This window comes from Hyperolius riggenbachi, chromosome 4 (assembly GCF_040937935.1).
Source record: "Hyperolius riggenbachi isolate aHypRig1 chromosome 4, aHypRig1.pri, whole genome shotgun sequence".
NCBI classification, from domain to species: Eukaryota; Metazoa; Chordata; class Amphibia; order Anura; family Hyperoliidae; genus Hyperolius; species Hyperolius riggenbachi.
The window spans coordinates 347,492,414-347,510,283 of record NC_090649.1 but is presented as its reverse complement, the minus strand read 5'-3'; the positions used below and the strand labels follow the sequence as shown (position 1 = coordinate 347,510,283).

Genomic DNA, 17,870 nt, shown 5'->3' with positions numbered 1-17,870 from the left:
ACAAACAAAAGACATGGCTTCTAACTAGAGTGTGATAGGCTTGAGAGTAGCTCAGTCTCTGACTCATACAGAGCTTGGAGAGGGTGTGTATAGCTTCTGCCAATGACAAGCAGTGCAGCACATTCCACACATTCCAGCCTCAGCCGACAGAAGAGAGAAGATTTGATCATATAACAGAGATAACATAGCCACCATGCAACTAGAAAAGGCTGCAGTAACACAGACCACATTAGAACAGGTATAGGAACTTATAGGATAGAAGAAATAACGCTGAAAATTTTGTTACAGCGTCTCTTTAATAGAGAGCTGTCCATGCTTGGAAGCCTTCAAACCTGATGAACTAGAGATGTTTTGTAAAGAGGAATGGTCCAAAATACCTTTAACCAGAATCCACTCTCATTGGAACCTACAGCGTTTAGAGACTGTAATTTCCGCAAAAGGAGGATCTGCTAAATATTGATTTAATTTATTTTTTTGTGGTGGCCAAATTTATACACCTGCCTAATTTTGTTTAAACAATTATTGCACACTTTCTGTAAATCCAATAAACTTCATTTCACTTCTCAAATATTACTGTGTGTGTCTCCTACATGACATATTTAAAGGGACTCCGAGCTCAAAAAAAAAAGGAAAGTTGTACTCACCATGGGCTTTCTCCAGCCCAGTGCTGGTCGGGAGGTCCCACGCCGGCGTGCTGGCTCCTCTCCTTCTCCCCGCTCCGGAATGGCTGGCAGGCCGCAGCCCGGGCGACACTCTCCCGAGTGTCGGGCTGCTTCTTCCGCATATGACGCGGATTACGTCACACGCCGGCCGCCTCGCGTCATCACGGCGGCCGGCGTGAAAGTACTGCGCATGCGCGAACAAAGCGCGCATGCGCAGTACTTTCACGCCGGCCGCCGTGATGACGCGAGGCGGCCGGCGTGTGACGTAATCCGCGTCATATGCGGAAGAAGCAGCCCGACACTCGGGAGAGTGTCGCCCGGGCTGCGGCCTGCCAGCCATTCCGGAGCGGGGAGAAGGAGAGGAGCCAGGACGCCGGCGTGGGACCTCCCGACCAGCACTGGGCTGGAGAAAGCCCATGGTGAGTACAACTTTCCTTTTTTTTCTGAGCTCGGAGTCCCTTTAACTGACATTTTTTATTGTCACAACCAATGATTTATACAAGAAAATCATGACGATTAACAAGGTTGCCCAATCTTTCGCATCCCACTGTATCTGCCTGCGTTCAGAGCCCTTAGGCTGCTGTGGATCCTCCTGCCCTTCTCTTCGGGTGGTCCGTTTGGGAGATGGTGGGCTCTTTCCTCTCTGCATCCTGGATTGTTGGCCGCACTGCAGGCATCGTGTGCGCTGTGGGAGCTATCTTGCTCAGGCCTCCACCTTTATTCTTTGTGGAGCGGGTGGTAGCTGCAATGTCCCTAGTGGTCTGTGCATCCCCTGAGGTGCCAGTGGATGGTGTCAGAATTCTAGTGGTTTTATTTATGCAGGAAAAACTGTCATATGTGTATGTATATATAAACATTAATAATCAATACAGTCCTTCTAAAGAAAAAAATAATTATTGTTAAACCCTATATGATAGAATCCAGCATTAAATGCAGTTCAAAGTAATAGATTCTGTCAGTGATAGAGAAAGTAAAACTTTTATAAGATTGTTTTAACTTGTAAGCTAGACAATTGTTGACATGTTTCTTTGCTTGAAGGCCAAGGCCAGCAAGAAAAGATAAAAATTTCCCAGACAGAGAAAGTCAAAATATGAAAGAGAGATAACACAATAAGGGGTTTTCCCAATTAGTTAAAGATGATTCAATGGCGGTTACATAGTCTTATAAAATCAACATTATGAATACTGTTTGTTATTTGTTATGAAAGGCTGACCTCTGCCGGTTGAAGTTATTATATTTATATAGACAATGATTTTATATTATTAAGATTTAATATGCAATTATTTCTTATATGATTAATTGTTTTAAGAAGAATTATATAATAAGCTTTATATTTAAATAAGTATATTAGAAGCCCTGTATGTTTTAATAAGCCTTAAATTGCTGAAGGCTCTTATAGATCTGTGTACAGTGTTATAGGGTCAATCTGACCTGGGAAAGAACAGAGATATTCCAAAAACTAATTAGCAGAATGGGAGATTATCAGAAATGCGTCATAAATGACATTGTTTAATGTTTTTGGAAGTCCATGTCTGGGTCAAAAAAGTCAACCAGCAGATAAGATGGCTGTTGACGTCCATTTTTAATTAACTGCGTCAGAAATGACCTGATTAGAATGTGTAAACATTGCAAACCTATGTAAATTCCCACAAGATAAGGTCATTAAGAATTTATAAACGATAATATTGTGATTTAGGTATTCAAAACATAGATAGTGTTTGACACACTGAAAGTTTAGCCAATCAGAACCTGGGATGCAGGGAAAGTCCAGATTAGTGTTGGGCGAACACCTGGATGTTCGGGTTCGGGAAAGTTCGCCGAACATGGCCGCAATGTTCGGCATGTTCGGGCCGAACCCCGAACTCCCCGAACATCCCGCTTTTGGGGGCCCTATGGGGTCGCAGGCATAAGGGGGGAGCATGCCCCGATCGCGGGGGGGGGTCGGAAATTCCCCCCACCCCCTCCGCTAGCGCTCCCCCCTCTGCCCGCTTCCCCATTCAAAAGTTAGGAAGTGAAACTGTACCTGTGCGGCCGGTAGTGGGTGACTGGCAGTGGGCGGCACTATGGAGAGACTGAGGAGGAGGAGGAGTCCGGAGAGTGACGCGTTGAGGGAGGCCGGGCAGTGGGCGGATCAGCAGTAGTACGGTACTACTGCTGATCCGCCCACTGCCCGGCCTCCCTCAACGCGTCACTCTCCGGACTCCTCCTCCTCCTCAGTCTCTCCATAGTGCCGCCCACTGCCAGTCACCCACTACCGGCCGCACAGGTACAGTTTCACTTCCTAACTTTTGAATGGGGAAGCGGGCAGAGGGGGGAGCGCTAGCGGAGGGGGTGGGGGGAATTTCCGACCCCCCCCGCGATCGGGGCATGCTCCCCCCTTATGCCTGCGACCCCATAGGGGGCCAGTATTCGGGCGAACAGGGCCCTGTTCGTGCCGAACAGGGGCCCTGTTCGGCCAGGCAATGAGCCGTTCGGGCGAACCCGAACAGTTTGGCCGAACACCACAAGGTGTTCGGCCGAACGCGAACATCACCCGAACAGGGTGATGTTCTGCAGAACCCGAACAGTGGCGAACACTGTTCGCCCAACACTAGTCCAGATTAGGCAGCCACATTGCCTCCAGCCCCTATAAAAGTAGAAGCTGAAAGCTCATAGTTTGCAGAAGCCCAACAATCTCCTGAGAAGACACATGAGGCAGAAGCTACCTTCCCACAAGTGGTTCTAGATGCTGAAGAGATGACAGAGAAGGGGTAATATGCTTAATATTCTGGTGATTTACTTTATTAATTTTTCAGCATAAAGTTTTGTTAAGATGTTAGCAAGAAGTTTTTTTAGAAGCTATTTTTTATGCTATTTCTTTAAAGGGACTCCGAGCAGTGCAGAAACTATGGAAAGATGCATATCATTTTAAAGCTCTCTTTCTCCTCTTTCCAATGATATATAAACCACCACCCTACGTCTTTTAGTTTTCGCTATTTTCGCGATTGAAATTGCCGCGGCCGCGATTTCGATCGGGGAAATAGAGAAAACTAAAAGGTGTAGGGCAACGATTTAGGTGTCGTCAGAAAGAGGAGAAAGAGAGCTTTAAAATGATATCCATCAAGCCATAGTTATATTGTATTACACAGGACGACACTTTCCCCAGTGTCAGCAGCTCCATTCTGCTGAATGCAGCTGCTGACTTTGACAAAAAGTCGCCCTGTGTAATACAATATAACTATGGAAAGATGGATATCATTTTAAAGCTCTCTTTCTCCTCTTTCTGACGACACCTAAATCATTGCCCTACGCCTTTTAGTTTTCTCTATTTTTCGCGATCGAAATCGCAGCCGCGGCAATTTCAATCGTGAAAATAGCGAAAACTAAAAGGCGTAGGGTGGCGGTTTATATATCATTGGAAAGAGGAGAAAGAGAGCTTTAAAATGATGTGCATCTTTCCATAGTTTCTGCACTGCTCGGAGTCCCTTTAAGAAGATTAGTTGGAAGTGTGTACAGCGCTCACTCTGTGCACTTCAATTCAGGAGCTATATCACAGTGTTTGCATCTAATGCTAGAAAACAGTCAAAAACCAGTAATATAGAACATGAAAAAAAAATATATATATATATATGACAAAGAGTCTCTAAGACTTGAGAAACAGTTCAATAGGCAATCAACCATCAGTGTCCACACCCTAGGATCGATGTAGTGCACTCCCAACACAGTCAACACAGTATATGCTTCCCGACGCTGCCGTACTGATTAGTATGCAGTAATACTCTCACCGATGTTTAGAGGCTGGTACCAGTGCTGCCAGCAATCAAGCTTGTTTGAAATACCCCGCAGTTCCAGTGACCTTCTTCCTGCAGATAGCTCAGAGAAATGGAGGGGGAGGGGAACAGGGGGTGTACATAGCGTAAACCAGTTTGGATACCAAAATATCAACAATCCCTCCACCAGTGCTATGAAACCAGTGCTGTTAACGTTCACATGGCACCCTTTGAGGACTCAGTGTGTCTGCATGCAGCCCGTGGCACCATGAGAGACTATAAATGCGCTCACCAGATTCCTATGCTGACCCTTTAAAGACCAGCTGTAGCGCTTGTGATGCCTGCTGCTGCTTGATTCACCCTCGTGCCTTGGCTGTATTCCTTAAAGACTCTCTCCGATCATCGACTTTGCACTGCAGATCCGGCGACTGCTGCAGCTCGAGTCCTCGCAAAGATACCCTGCAAGCCTGGAGCTAGGCTCCAGGCTTGCAGGGTATCTTTGCGAGGACTCGAGCTGCAGCAGTCGCCGGATCTGCAGTGCAAAGTCGATGATCGGAGAGAGTCTTTAAGGAATACAGCCAAGGCACGAGGGTGAATCAAGCAGCAGCAGGCATCACAAGCGCTACAGCTGGTCTTTAAAGGGTCAGCATAGGAATCTGGTGAGCGCATTTATAGTCTCTCATGGTGCCACGGGCTGCATGCAGACACACTGAGTCCTCAAAGGGTGCCATGTGAACGTTAACAGCACTGGTTTCATAGCACTGGTGGAGGGATTGTTGATATTTTGGTATCCAAACTGGTTTACGCTATGTACACCCCCTGTTCCCCTCCCCCTCCATTTCTCTGAGCTATCTGCAGGAAGAAGGTCACTGGAACTGCGGGGTATTTCAAACAAGCTTGATTGCTGGCAGCACTGGTACCAGCCTCTAAACATCGGTGAGAGTATTACTGCATACTAATCAGTACGGCAGCGTCGGGAAGCATATACTGTGTTGACTGTGTTGGGAGTGCACTACATCGATCCTAGGGTGTGGACACTGATGGTTGATTGCCTATTGAACTGTTTCTCAAGTCTTAGAGACTCTTTGTCATATATATATATATATTTTTTTTTCATGTTCTATATTACTGGTTTTTGACTGTTTTCTAGCATTAGATGCAAACACTGTGATATAGCTCCTGAATTGAAGTGCACAGAGTGAGCGCTGTACACACTTCCAACTATTTACTTTAGGGAGGTGATACCCCCCACGTGTATAGCGATCCCCTGAGGTACTTCCTTGGTTACAACCAACACACATTGAAAGGGTAAGAAGGAAAAGGGTAAGGGTGGAGCGCCCAGACCACATAGTTTCTACTACCTTTAAGAAGATTACTACAAGTTTTACACAGCTACTAGATACACAGCTATTGACACAGATGAGACTACTTTTGATCTTATTCTACATAACATAACTGTTATATTCCTTTTTGAATGTACTTAGAAGATTGATGATCGCAAGGCTATAAATCCTTGATGAGATGGAATACTGTTAGAAGGAAACACTACTTGGAACTGTTCATATTTTGTATATATGCTGTATGATAAGCAAATACAATTTTATATATAAAATCTTATACTGAGTGCTCTGATTCATTTCAAGGTATATCGTCAATCTATAATTACTGTTATAGAGGGTTCAGACCCCACTATGCCGGATTTATATGATAGCAACGCTTTAAGGGCTGGTCCTTGTTATAAACTGTTCTTAATCACCTTTTTTCCGGCACCAGCAAACTCATCAGCAAGAGTTGCACACATGACTCATCACAGCAAGCAGGAGATAGACTTTCTCAGGCTTCTTCAATATACACGTTATTTATTCAGGAAACAGAAATACAGATAGATACAGTTCATCATATCTTAGCCACGCCAATCTTCATGTTGCGTTACAAGCTTCTTGATTACCTTCCTAGTGACTGTAATCAGGTCCTCTTAGATCTATTCTAAGTTACATCTAGACTACCTATGTACAGCATACATTATATCAGATTACAGAAAGGAATGAAATACTTAGAGGTTGCAGTCAGCATTTAGAGCTAGTGTGAAAGTAAGAAGCAGACTGAGCTCCGATCGGCCACCCGGGCTTTAATACCGACTAGGAAAGAGTTAAATGTGACATCATCTTCACCATCCCCTAGACCAGACTATTGGTTGAGCCTCCTCGTGGTGTCATAATACCCACCTACTCGATTAATATTCAATGTCACTTTTCCATTACTTACTGGAATTTGGTATTTTGGTAAACATGGCCTATGTTGATTGTTCTTGTGGTGTACGTGTTGAGGTCAGTGTAGGCCTGTGGCCTTCTTTCAGGAACATGTTCTCAGTATCTGCGTGTATCCTCTGCTACACGCAGACCCTGAGACGCTTCTGCCTGCATCACAAGAACCTCTATTTATTTTAAAGGCATACTCTGCGGACAAGCCTTTTACATAAAACTCAGGCCAAATAACTGAGGCCTACTTAAATTATAACAATCCCCCCTAAAATGGCTTGATCCGCAAATCCCAGCTTCTGAACCCCACAGTACCTGGTTTCGTTTCTTTATGTTTCACTTTTCGATGTTCGTGCTCACACAACTTCTCTGCTCTAGGCGGTTATCCCTGGGAGAGAGGGCAAGACCTCTTGGTCTTCCTGTAATCAGGCTCTCTGGGGAGGCCCTACTTCTATGTCCCTCTATACCACATGCTCAGCATTTGCGTCACTTGCGTATCACTCACAAACTTGCATGACCACAGAAAAGTGAAACTTGTTTGTCTGTTACCCAACGGAGCAGTGCCAGGTGCTTTTTAAAAGAGCGCCTTTATACAATCAGCTCCATCACAGGTACTGCTACACCTATACCCGTAACCCTGTATATCCCTTAATTTGGAAATATTGGTTCATGAGATTGTTTATAAGGCACCAATCTCTTGACCGTGTTAATTTGTTTTACGTAATTTTAACACACAACCTCACCTGGATAATGATGCCTAACGTTGTCATCCCCATCCAGACGACCAGTGGGTGTAGAAAGAACTTGTGACCTGCAGAGGCCCAGTCCGAGTGTCCCTGGAACATCGCCGGAAACCTTTTCCACCAGGTCAGACTGGAACTTACCTGCTTATTTTTGTGTTCTACCTCATTAAGATCACCTGGATCATGGTGAAATCTTACCTCTAACTTAGTGTACTGTTTGTTTAACCGTTGTAACAAAGTGTGGTTGTCTTGGCTCAAAACCTGTTCCCTTTTGTCCCATGTCTTGTTATCTTTCGGGATGGGAACTTCCCGTGAAACTTTGAACTTTAGAGTTCTCTTAACAATTTGAGAAATAACGTCATCAAACCTGGATGACTTGATCCATATGGGATCTCCTCTCACACAATATGTTCCCCTTGACAGATCCCCCTTCTCGGAACAATTATGCAAATGTACCTTAAATGTGTCATTAGACACTATGTTAAAAAAACAAACCTTTCCTTCAGCCACCGGAACTATTGGTTTGGCTTCAGGGTGTATCTTTTGAATGGTAGCCTCGCATTCTGTGTTATTGAGCCAGCAGGCTTCTTCACTAAATTTGACTTGCCCTGGCAAACACAGGTACCTCTGGGAGAATTGCCCGCATGAGGACAACTCTACTCGTTTCACCTCCCCGTCTAGCACTAAAAAAGGTTGACCTCTCAGGTCATGGTGTAAGACATGTGTTGAGGTGGGAACTAAGGAAGTGGCGGTGCCTAAAGGAATGTTGCACCGTTTCCATTTGTTCAACCAAACACCTCGAAGCTTCCATGCAAAAGATCCTTCTCCAGAAAAATCAATATACCTCCCCTTGTCCAATCTCAGTTGTACAGGATCTTTTAGCATCTCCCTGACAAAATATGTCCCCAAGTGTCCTGATTGGACCTCTTCCCCCCCTTATGTCCTGAGGCACAATATGTACCTGAGGTCGGGAAGACTGTACTCTCTGCAATCTTTCAATTAAGAGTACCTCTTCACTTACCCACCTAGCATGAGGATAAGCAGCTGCATATGGACTGTGTAATATCGTCCCCTGTGGTGACCCGTGTAGTGTGAATGGGGTTCCCTGTGTTGGCTTTCCTTCCCCCGGGACCGCTCTCCCCACCCTCTTTGTCACCTGGAAATGTGGCTTGATCTCGATTTTTACTTCTTGTTTCGAGAACCACCAACCCTCGGCTTTCCAGCCTTCACGTGTGTATAGTTGTTTCAGAGACACCCTCTGCTGGCAACCCCAGAGTGTTATATTAGTAGAGGCGAAAGTAAAAGAATGCTGGCACTGCAGAGAGTGTCTTCCATCCAAGGAGGCGGAGGGGGGGGGGGGAGAGGGGGAGGGCAGTACAGTCCCAAACAGAAGTGTATATACAGTGTGTCTTCAGCGTGCTCAGGCCAAAGTCAAGTCTATGTACAAAAGGAGGAGAGAAAGCGCCGGCACTGCTGTCACACACTTTATTCAAAAATCATAAAAATCATCAAGAGATAAATAACATTCCCCATACAGAAGTTTGAAAACACATACCGTTGGTGGCTGTGGGTGGTGCGGTGGGTGCGGAGGGTGCAGAGCCTGACGGCCGTTTTGCGCTTCTACGGAGGCTGCAGAGGGGTGGGAGTACAAGCAGACATATATACTTTTCCTATGTCTGCGTGCGGCGATCCGCCGCTGGTAGTACCGCCCCCCTGGCCATCACAACACGCCTCCCCATTGGCCGCTACTAGCGGGGGCAGCTGGAGGCAAGTGACGTCAGGTATTTCCTGATTACGGTGGCCTGTGCGGGAAACACTCTATTAGGTTTCCCAGGCAACCTGTGCGAATCGGGCCTGTAGTGTAGATCAGGAAATACTGCTGCCATCTTGTGGCCAAAATAGATATTGCAGCTAAAAGCTGCAAAGTGCACCCCTGTGCAGCCTCCGTAGAAGCGCAAAACGCGTGAAACGGCCGTCAGGCTCTGCACCCTCCGCACCCACCGCACCACCCACAGCCACCAACGGTATGTGTCTTCAAACTTCTGTATGGTGAATGTTATTTATCTCTTTATGATTTTTATGATTTTTGAATAAAGCATGTGACAGCAGTGCCGGCGCTTTCTCTCCTCCTTTTGTACAACCCCAGAGTGTGATGCTGTCCCCTGCGTCTCTCTGGTAGGAGAATTGACGCCTCCTGCTCGTTCCTCTCCAATCTGGAACCATCTCACTCTGGATAACCAAGACAAGGTACCCCTGAATCACACACTCCACCTTTTGCATGTACCCATTGTACTGCAGTGTACCTTTTAACAAAACTTTGGATCGGTGCATCGATTCTGTGAGTGTGACATTCAATAGCAGATTTACACTGCCGTTCACATCACCCTTCCAGCACACCTGACCTTTCACCCACATTGTGCCATGAAATTTGTCTACACCTGGCACTTGTGTTCTCATTAACCCCTTATTATACATGAGAATGTCCTCTCTTCGTTCTCCTAGGACGAAATGGCAGCCTAGGATCACCATCAGCACGGTACTCTTCATTATAAAAGCACCTCCTTGGGAAAGAAAAACATTAGCAATTTGCATTATGCTTTGCTCAGTCAGTTTTTTTAGTCATTTTCCGATCTCAGGAACCTCGTTTTTTAGTCTCTTTCCAATTTCAGGGATCTCGTTTTTTAGTCTCTTTCCAATTTCAGGAATCTCGTGTTTTAGTCTCAGATTGGCATCTGGAACCTTTCGCTTATCCGACTGACATCTCCATCTTTGCTGCCAGCACTGCAGCTGTCTCGAGTCCATATTGCCAAACTCCTGAAATCGAAATACAAACAAATCAATTCTTATTAATGATTTGGCATTCGCCCTGCGGCTTGTACTCTGTACACTTTAAATTGATCAATATATACCGTAATTGATCTCGTTGCTTTATGGTTCTCATGAACTCTGTTTACTCTTTTTGGTAGATTGGAGTTAAACTTCTCTCCCCTACCTAAGCACTATCCTAAGTACTTACCTGTGTAAAATATTCTCCCGCGGACTTCACCTTTGGAAGCTCTCACTTCATTGCAAGCTCCCTCCACATCCCCCCCTATCTGTACATACGCGGCCATCGCATGCACAGATTACGGATGCCACACCTGTTGCTGCTTTGCAGGTGAGCCTGCAATGCTCTTACTCATTTTCGCATTTACTTATCTAGAACCTCATTGCGATACAAGCTCTGCTAGAAGTTCTGTGTGTTGTACCCTCTGACCAATGTTTGCCGTGCTACTACCCCCATACTACAAAAAAAATGGCTGCCTCCATGTAGGATGGAGCACTTTGCACTTAACCTACACAGGGTGCAGGGCTAAGCATTCCAGCGTCAAATGCCTGTATGCAGATCCCTGAATGCCCACTTGGTAGGTAGTCGTCTGGCAAACCTGTACTGATACACTGTCCGTCTGTAAATGGCAATTCTTTCATCTTTATAATTGCCCCATGAACTGCTGTCAGTTCTTGTTCTTTGAGCTACACTTGGTAGGAGCTGGAAAAACATATTTGACCAATCAGTGGACGGAAAAATGCACAAACAGCCCCAGCCCAGCATTGACCTCTTAGTCAAGCTCTGGCCCTGTCCACGACAAAAATCGGAAAAACCGTCACCGCTCTGCAGCCGCGGCGACGGATACCTGGATTGGTCAACTCCCTTTTTTCCAACTCCGGCACCCCCTGATGCACTGTCCCCCCTTTTACTCTATTGGGAACTCATGCTGCACCACCCGTTAAGATGCCTCACTTAAAGGAATGATCCCATAAGCCACTCACTACAGATACTTTCCTGATCTGCACTGCGCTTGCAAATCCCACCCTGGAAGATATCTGACTTGTACGTGTCTCCCTGCTGCTAGCTGGGAAACACTTCCTATCCGTGACCATGCTAGTCTCGCATCAACTGCTTGGTGCACGTATTATGGCATTCCTTTCCCCTGGACCCAGGCTCTGGGGAAACACTTCGGGATCCGAGATACTCAGTAGAATGTCTCATTATCTTCTACCCCCCTTCCTTTCAGCTGCTCTGCCCGGAGCCGCGAGTACAGCCTGACGTGATGTGGATCCCCCCAGCCCCTCCTCCCCCCCTGCCATGACGTGTGGGGGCCATGACTCTTGGGGGCAGGCCCTCCCCAATGCCGCCATTTTGAGTCCTGGACTGCCAGCTAAGATAGCTTCTATCAATCTCCCGTAGCAACCTCTTAATCCTATAAACATTAGGAGAAAAAACAAACTCAAACAGAACAAACATTTTATGCATAGTTACACATAGCATCGATACACAGTGCAGAAAATCAGCATTCCGCTACATACACTCTTGGATGTCTGCAAAAACCTAAGGAAAAAACCCCGTCTCAGCTGTAATCCTAAATGCTATATACCTTAGTATCACCCAGTGACGTGGAAATCTCTCTCCAGCCTGCAAAACAGCTCGCAAACACCCCTACGGACAGAGGAAAGACCAAAAAAAAAAAACATGCTGACCAACCAAAAACGCCAGAGTACAGTGGCACCTCACCCATTATCTCAGCTGTAGCTATAAACTGTTTCCCACCTTCAAAGTGACCCAGAGACGTGGGCTGTGCATTCCTGTCTACCCAGCTCACCGAAAAAGAAGAAAAAACATACTTCAACAGCTAACTCGTGCTTTAAACCTTACACACTTCTAACAACTCACAGCTTACAACTGGACTGTCTCACACCCCCTGTTTCCTTTCTACCCAATCTCCTCTCTCCCCCTCTACTACTCAAAAGCCGCCCCCCCCTCCTCTTCTGCGGGGCGCTCTACGCTAGACTGCAGCACTGCTGGCATTACTCCAAGCTGTCCTCACCCCTACACAAATAGCTTCTCTGAGAAAGCGAGAGAGAAAAAAAACAAAACAAACCCAGCAAATACCACCGTTAACAACTGTAACATACATTAAAGCCAGTACTATGTACGCTTTACACCGAAGCTGCACATTTAAGCACAAAACCCTGAAAACACATTATCACTTCCTTGTACAATAAAGATAATGCAAAATAACAACGTAAACTATACTTGCCTGATCCCAGACTTTGTACGCCTGTCAATTCATCAGCTTTTGGCAACTTCTCCACGAAACACGATTGGACCCCTGGAACTCCTGAGCGTAATCTCTCTGTCCCCACATTGGCCCCGGGCTCAGTGGATCAGATTTCTCCTGCGGCAGCTGCCAGCCGGCCTCGGAGTGTCCCAGTAACCTGCGATCCTGTTTTAGGCTTTTTAACTGCTGTGCACATGCAGCTAAAGTTTAACGTCCAAGAGTTTCGCCGCTGATTTCCTCGAATTGCAGCCCGTGTGCTGGCTCACGCACACTACTTATCATCTTGATAAGTTTTCCAGTCCGCGTCTACTCCGCTTGTTTCGCTGTGGAATACCTTGAAAACTTCGGCCCCTGGCCCCTGTCTGCCTGTTATGCTAGACAGTGAAGGGTTTCAGCACCATTGTTATAAACTGTTCTTAATCACCTTTTTTCCGGCACCAGCAAACTCATCAGCAAGAGTTGCACACACGACTCATGACAGCAAGCAGGAGATAGACTTTCTCAGGCTTCTTCAATATCCACGTTATTTATTCAGGAAACAGAAATACAGATAGATACAGTTCATCATATCCTAGCCACGCCAATCTTCATGTTGCGTTACAAGCTTCTTGATTACCTTCCTAGTGACTGTAATCAGGTCCTCTTAGATCTATTCTAAGTTACATCTAGACTACCTATGTACAGCATACATTATATCAGATTACAGAAAGGAATGAAATACTTAGAGGTTCCAGTCAGCATTTAGAGCTAGTGTGAAAGTAAGAAGCAGACTGAGCTCCGATCGGCCACCCGGGCTTTAATACCGACTAGGAAAGAGTTAAATGTGACATCATCTTCGCCATCCCCTAGACCAGACTATTGGTTGAACCCCCTCGTGGTGTCATAATACCTACCTACTCGATTAATATTCAATGTCACTTTTCCCTTACTTACTGGAATTTGGTATTTTGGTAAACATGGCCTATGTTGATTGTTCTTGTGGTGTACGTGTTGAGGTCAGTGTAGGCCTGTGGCCTTCTTTCAGGAACATGTTCTCAGTATCTGCGTGTATCCTCTGCTACACGCAGACCCTGAGACGCTTCTGCCTGCATCACAAGAACCTCTATTTATTTTAAAGGCATACTCTGCGGACAAGCCTTTTACATAAAACTCAGGCCAAATAACTGAGGCCTACTTAAAATATAACAGTCCTTTACTGAGTTAACAATCATGAAAAAGGCAAGAACCGCTCAGGTTTTTGACAATGGCTCTGCGGCAAGTAGTGATAAGCGTAATGAGCTAATAACGATTACGTGAAATTTTTGGAAAATTACGATTATGTCCGTAATCGAAATTTTGCGATGTTCACAAAATTAGGTGAAATTTCACATTCATGGGGAATTTTGTAATTGCGGTTGTTTTTCATAATTACGCTCGTTTACGTAACACAAATAAATCAGAATTTCGGAAATTCATCCATTCTCGAAATTTTGTTCCAATCCAGAGCCTCCTGATACATTTAAAGTGACAGCACTTGCAGATTCCTTTGCATTATCCAATATTGCAAGGCCCAAAACCAAGTGTCTCAGCATGCATGACCACTAAGTGCACCTTGACAAAGAGCACCTGTCTTAGAAGTGGCTGCAGGTAGAGCCTCCTGATACATTTAAAGCAACAGCACGTGCAGGGACTTTTGCATTCAGATATTGCAAGGCCCAAAACCAAGTGCCCCAGCATGCATGACTGCTAAGTGCACCTTGACAAAGAGCACCTGTCTTAGAAGTAGCTGCAGGTTTCTATAGAAAACATGAAATTACGAAATTTTGTGTTAAACACGAATTTGTGCAGAAACGCAAAATTACGAAAAACGAAATTTCACTTACGGAAATCCGACTTACGGTTTGTATGGCAATTATGAAATTACAAATTTGTGTCGTAGTGCCAAAATTTGTGTCTGTAATTAAGGAAACATGAAATTACGAAAATGTTGGCTCAACACTAGCGGCAAGAGGTGAGTAGCACAGCGATGCTGGTCCTGGAGCTCCTGTACTGTGTGACCTACTTTGTCGCCATCTTGGCTCCGCCACTAACTTCCCCAACCTTTAATCTATAAAAAAAATTTTTTCCCAGGTCAGTTGATGAGGCTTTTAAAATGTAAAATTACTATACAAGTTTTCTTTGACAACCTTTAAAAACAGAGCGGCTAGAGAGAACTAGAGGAAGCCCCAGGTAAGTATAAATACACCCATTCACCATCTGAGGTACACTTTAAAGGAACCATAGATCAAAGTTTTCCAATCTATTTTAATATGGTTTTTATTAGATTTTCTTTTAACAATTGTCTTGCTCCCAAGCCCATGCAGGCCGGTATTATGTGTATGTGTGTTATTGGTATATATTTAGTAAATTGATTTTTTTTTTTTTTTTTTTTCAGTCATACGTTACATGTGCTCTTGGAATACATTTTGTTGGGTATGTGATGATCTGCTTTGCAGCAACAAATGCATTCTGCTCACTGTTGTTTGGAAGACTTTCTCAATACACTGGAAGGGTGCTTCTTTTTTCTCTCGGTAAGAAATTAAAGATAAAATCTGATTTGTTAATAAGCTGTACTAGATAAGGTCCCATACAGTCAGAAAATAAAATACTGTGTGCTACATTTATTTGTAGATTGTGGAAATAAAAAATAACAAAAGTGGTAAATGCCTAATGACTATTGGTGAGTTGAATTTATTTCAGCATACTGTTATCCTGTATAATAATTTGTAAGTGTCCCTGCGTCCTGCTTTGTCCCTGTGTCAGTGCTTTTTTGCACTGCGCATGTGCAGGGACCCAAAGACACTGAAGGCTAGCAGGAGAGGACGGGTCCAGAAGCGGCTGGCATATGCGCGCGTGCGGTGGCGTGTGTGCACTTGGCGGCATGTGCAGGCCCGCGTGGCGGGCGCGCATGCGCAGTTACAGATCTAGCTCGTAAGGTCACTAGTTTCAGCATAATGTTTAATGAACATTAAATCCTTTTTTGCAAAAGAAAATTTGCCTTCTTAAAACATAATATATTTGTGATTATTCAGGTTTGAACGAGCATATGAGGTCTCCTATATTGCATCACTGTTGAATATGCATAGCATTTACTTTGTTGTCCCTGAAAGCTCAACACACCTCCAGAACTACTGTAATGCAATGATGTGTCATCTTTGTAATTGCATTTCAGCGGTTCTAAAAGTGTGTTTAGCTTTCATGGGGTCACAAAGAGACAATTTGCATATTCAGCAATGATGCATTGTGGGAGATATGCTCACTCCAACCGGAATAATACTTTTTTTTAAGATACAATTTTGGAATACTGGACAGGGCACCTTTCTTACATTTCTTACCTTTAGAACTTTTTAATTCATAACCACAACAACATTTTTGCAACTAATCAACATCCTGAAACAGCAGTGCTTTGCTGTGGGTAGCAAATAGTTAGGCTTCGTTCACAGCCATCTGCACCGCGGTATGTTGCGCTGCTGATCCTATTTACTACAGTCAATGGATCAGCGATGTGCTTTGCCTGAAAAAATGCATGCAGCAGTGAGCGCATCTCACTGCTGTGCATTGTATGCATGGAGGTCCGCAGAAAATGTTCAGGGGGGGGGGGGGGACAAAAGGGGGTTGAAGCCATGGCCAAATACAGGGGGAAAGTTTTGCGGCCCGCATAGCGCACCAGAAAATGGGGGTAATAGTGCACACCGTGCCAAAAAATGGGTGTGGTCATGGACCAGGGTGTGGGTGTGGTCACGGGTGGAGCCAAATTTACATGAACTAGGGCCCCAGTTTAGGTAGTGAGAGGGACCCATACATGTTCAGTGACCGGGACCACCCTAGTTTAGGTGGTAGGTGGCCCCAGTTTAGGTAGTGACAGGTGCCCCCTAGTTTAGGTAGTGACAGGGACCCCCTGTTTAGGTAGGGACAGGTGCCCCCCAGTTTATGTAGTGAGAGGGACCCCCCCCCATGTTCAGTGACAGGGACCCCCTAGTTTAGGTGGTAGGTGGCCCCAGTTTAGGTAGTGACAGGTGCCCCCTAGTTTAGGTAGTGACAGGGACCCCCTGTTTAGGTAGGGACAGGTGCCCCCTAGTTTAGATAGTGACAGGTTCCCCCAGTGTATGTAGCGACAGGGACCCTCCAGCAGTGGTGCTCAGATGTCCCGATCCATGAATCCGGCAACCACGGTCGTTGCTAAAAAAAATCCGCATTCAGCGTTATTGGATCCAGATTTCGATACGCGTCCATGGAACGACGCGGATTTTCGGTCGTGAATGATGCAATCACGTCCGGATCCACGTCGGGATGCGGATTTTCTTTTAACGTTAATAGCAAAGCCCTCATACATGCTACAATCCCACAAATTGCATGTATTATCAATGTGATAAGGGGCTAAAACTTCAACATGAAAAATTCCAAATATATATATATATATATATATATATATATATATGTTTTTTTGAGAAAATGGATTTTAAAGTGAAATCAACACTTTAAATGGGGCTATTATTTGGTAATAAGTGGTTTTAAACAAAGAAATGCACGTTAAGCAATGGCGATGATGGTACCACTGGAGGAGGATGAGTGGTTGACTGACGCCAAAAAGGCCCAGAGAGGTTTTTGTAATTTGTTGGTTTTTTTTTTTTTTTGCAGCAATTAGCAATGACATCACAGCAGAGTTTTCAGTGGACCTGGGCAGTGTGAACACAGACTTTCACAGAGGTGCTCTGCTTGCTATAACAGAATTGCTGTTGTTTATCCCCTGTTTATTGCCTGAAGAAGTGGGCTGTGCCCGCAAAACGCGTTGCATCCTTGGGGTATCTTCAATAAATGTGTATTTATTTATTTAATCACAGACCTTGGTGTCTGCTTTAACGGAGGCAAGTCCACCACTTCCTCCCAGCAATTTTTTAAACATTTTTATGTACTTTTATTCTACTGGCGCCTCTGTTCACCTACCAGTATACAGACTTTAGTAGCGACTGAGTCAGGAGGACAAAGCGGCCGGTCATTTCAGCAGCATAGGACCATGGCAACTTACTGGTAGTAGTACCACAGTGTAATAGTGCTGCCCCAAACATTAGATGCACCTGGTGACCCGGGCAGAGTGAACGCAGAGTAGTACTAGTAGCGACTGAATCAGAAGGACAAAGTGGCCAGTCAGTTCAGCAGCACAGAAGGACCATGGCAACTCACTGGTAGTAGTACCACAGTGTAATAGTGCTGCCCCAAACATTAGGTGCGCCCCGTGACCCGGGCAGAGTGAACGCAGAGTAGTACTATTAGCGACTGAGTCAGGAGGACAAAGCGGCCGGACAGTTCAAAGGCAGGCATGGTTAACACATTGCAGCAGCTA

General features: G+C 45.1%; 1 protein-coding gene across 4 annotated transcripts in view; it reads left to right on the top strand.

The window, feature by feature from the left end:
* Window positions 1-17,870, top strand: part of LOC137504018 (protein unc-93 homolog A-like) — a 1,407,338-nt gene that overhangs the window by 1,092,563 nt on the left and 296,905 nt on the right. For all 4 annotated transcript variants that reach the window (XM_068231907.1, XM_068231906.1, XM_068231905.1 and 1 more), the window contains one exon: window positions 14,925-15,060. In XM_068231907.1, the coding sequence (XP_068088008.1) occupies window positions 14,925-15,060 (136 nt within the window). The remainder of the gene's footprint in view (window positions 1-14,924; window positions 15,061-17,870) is intronic.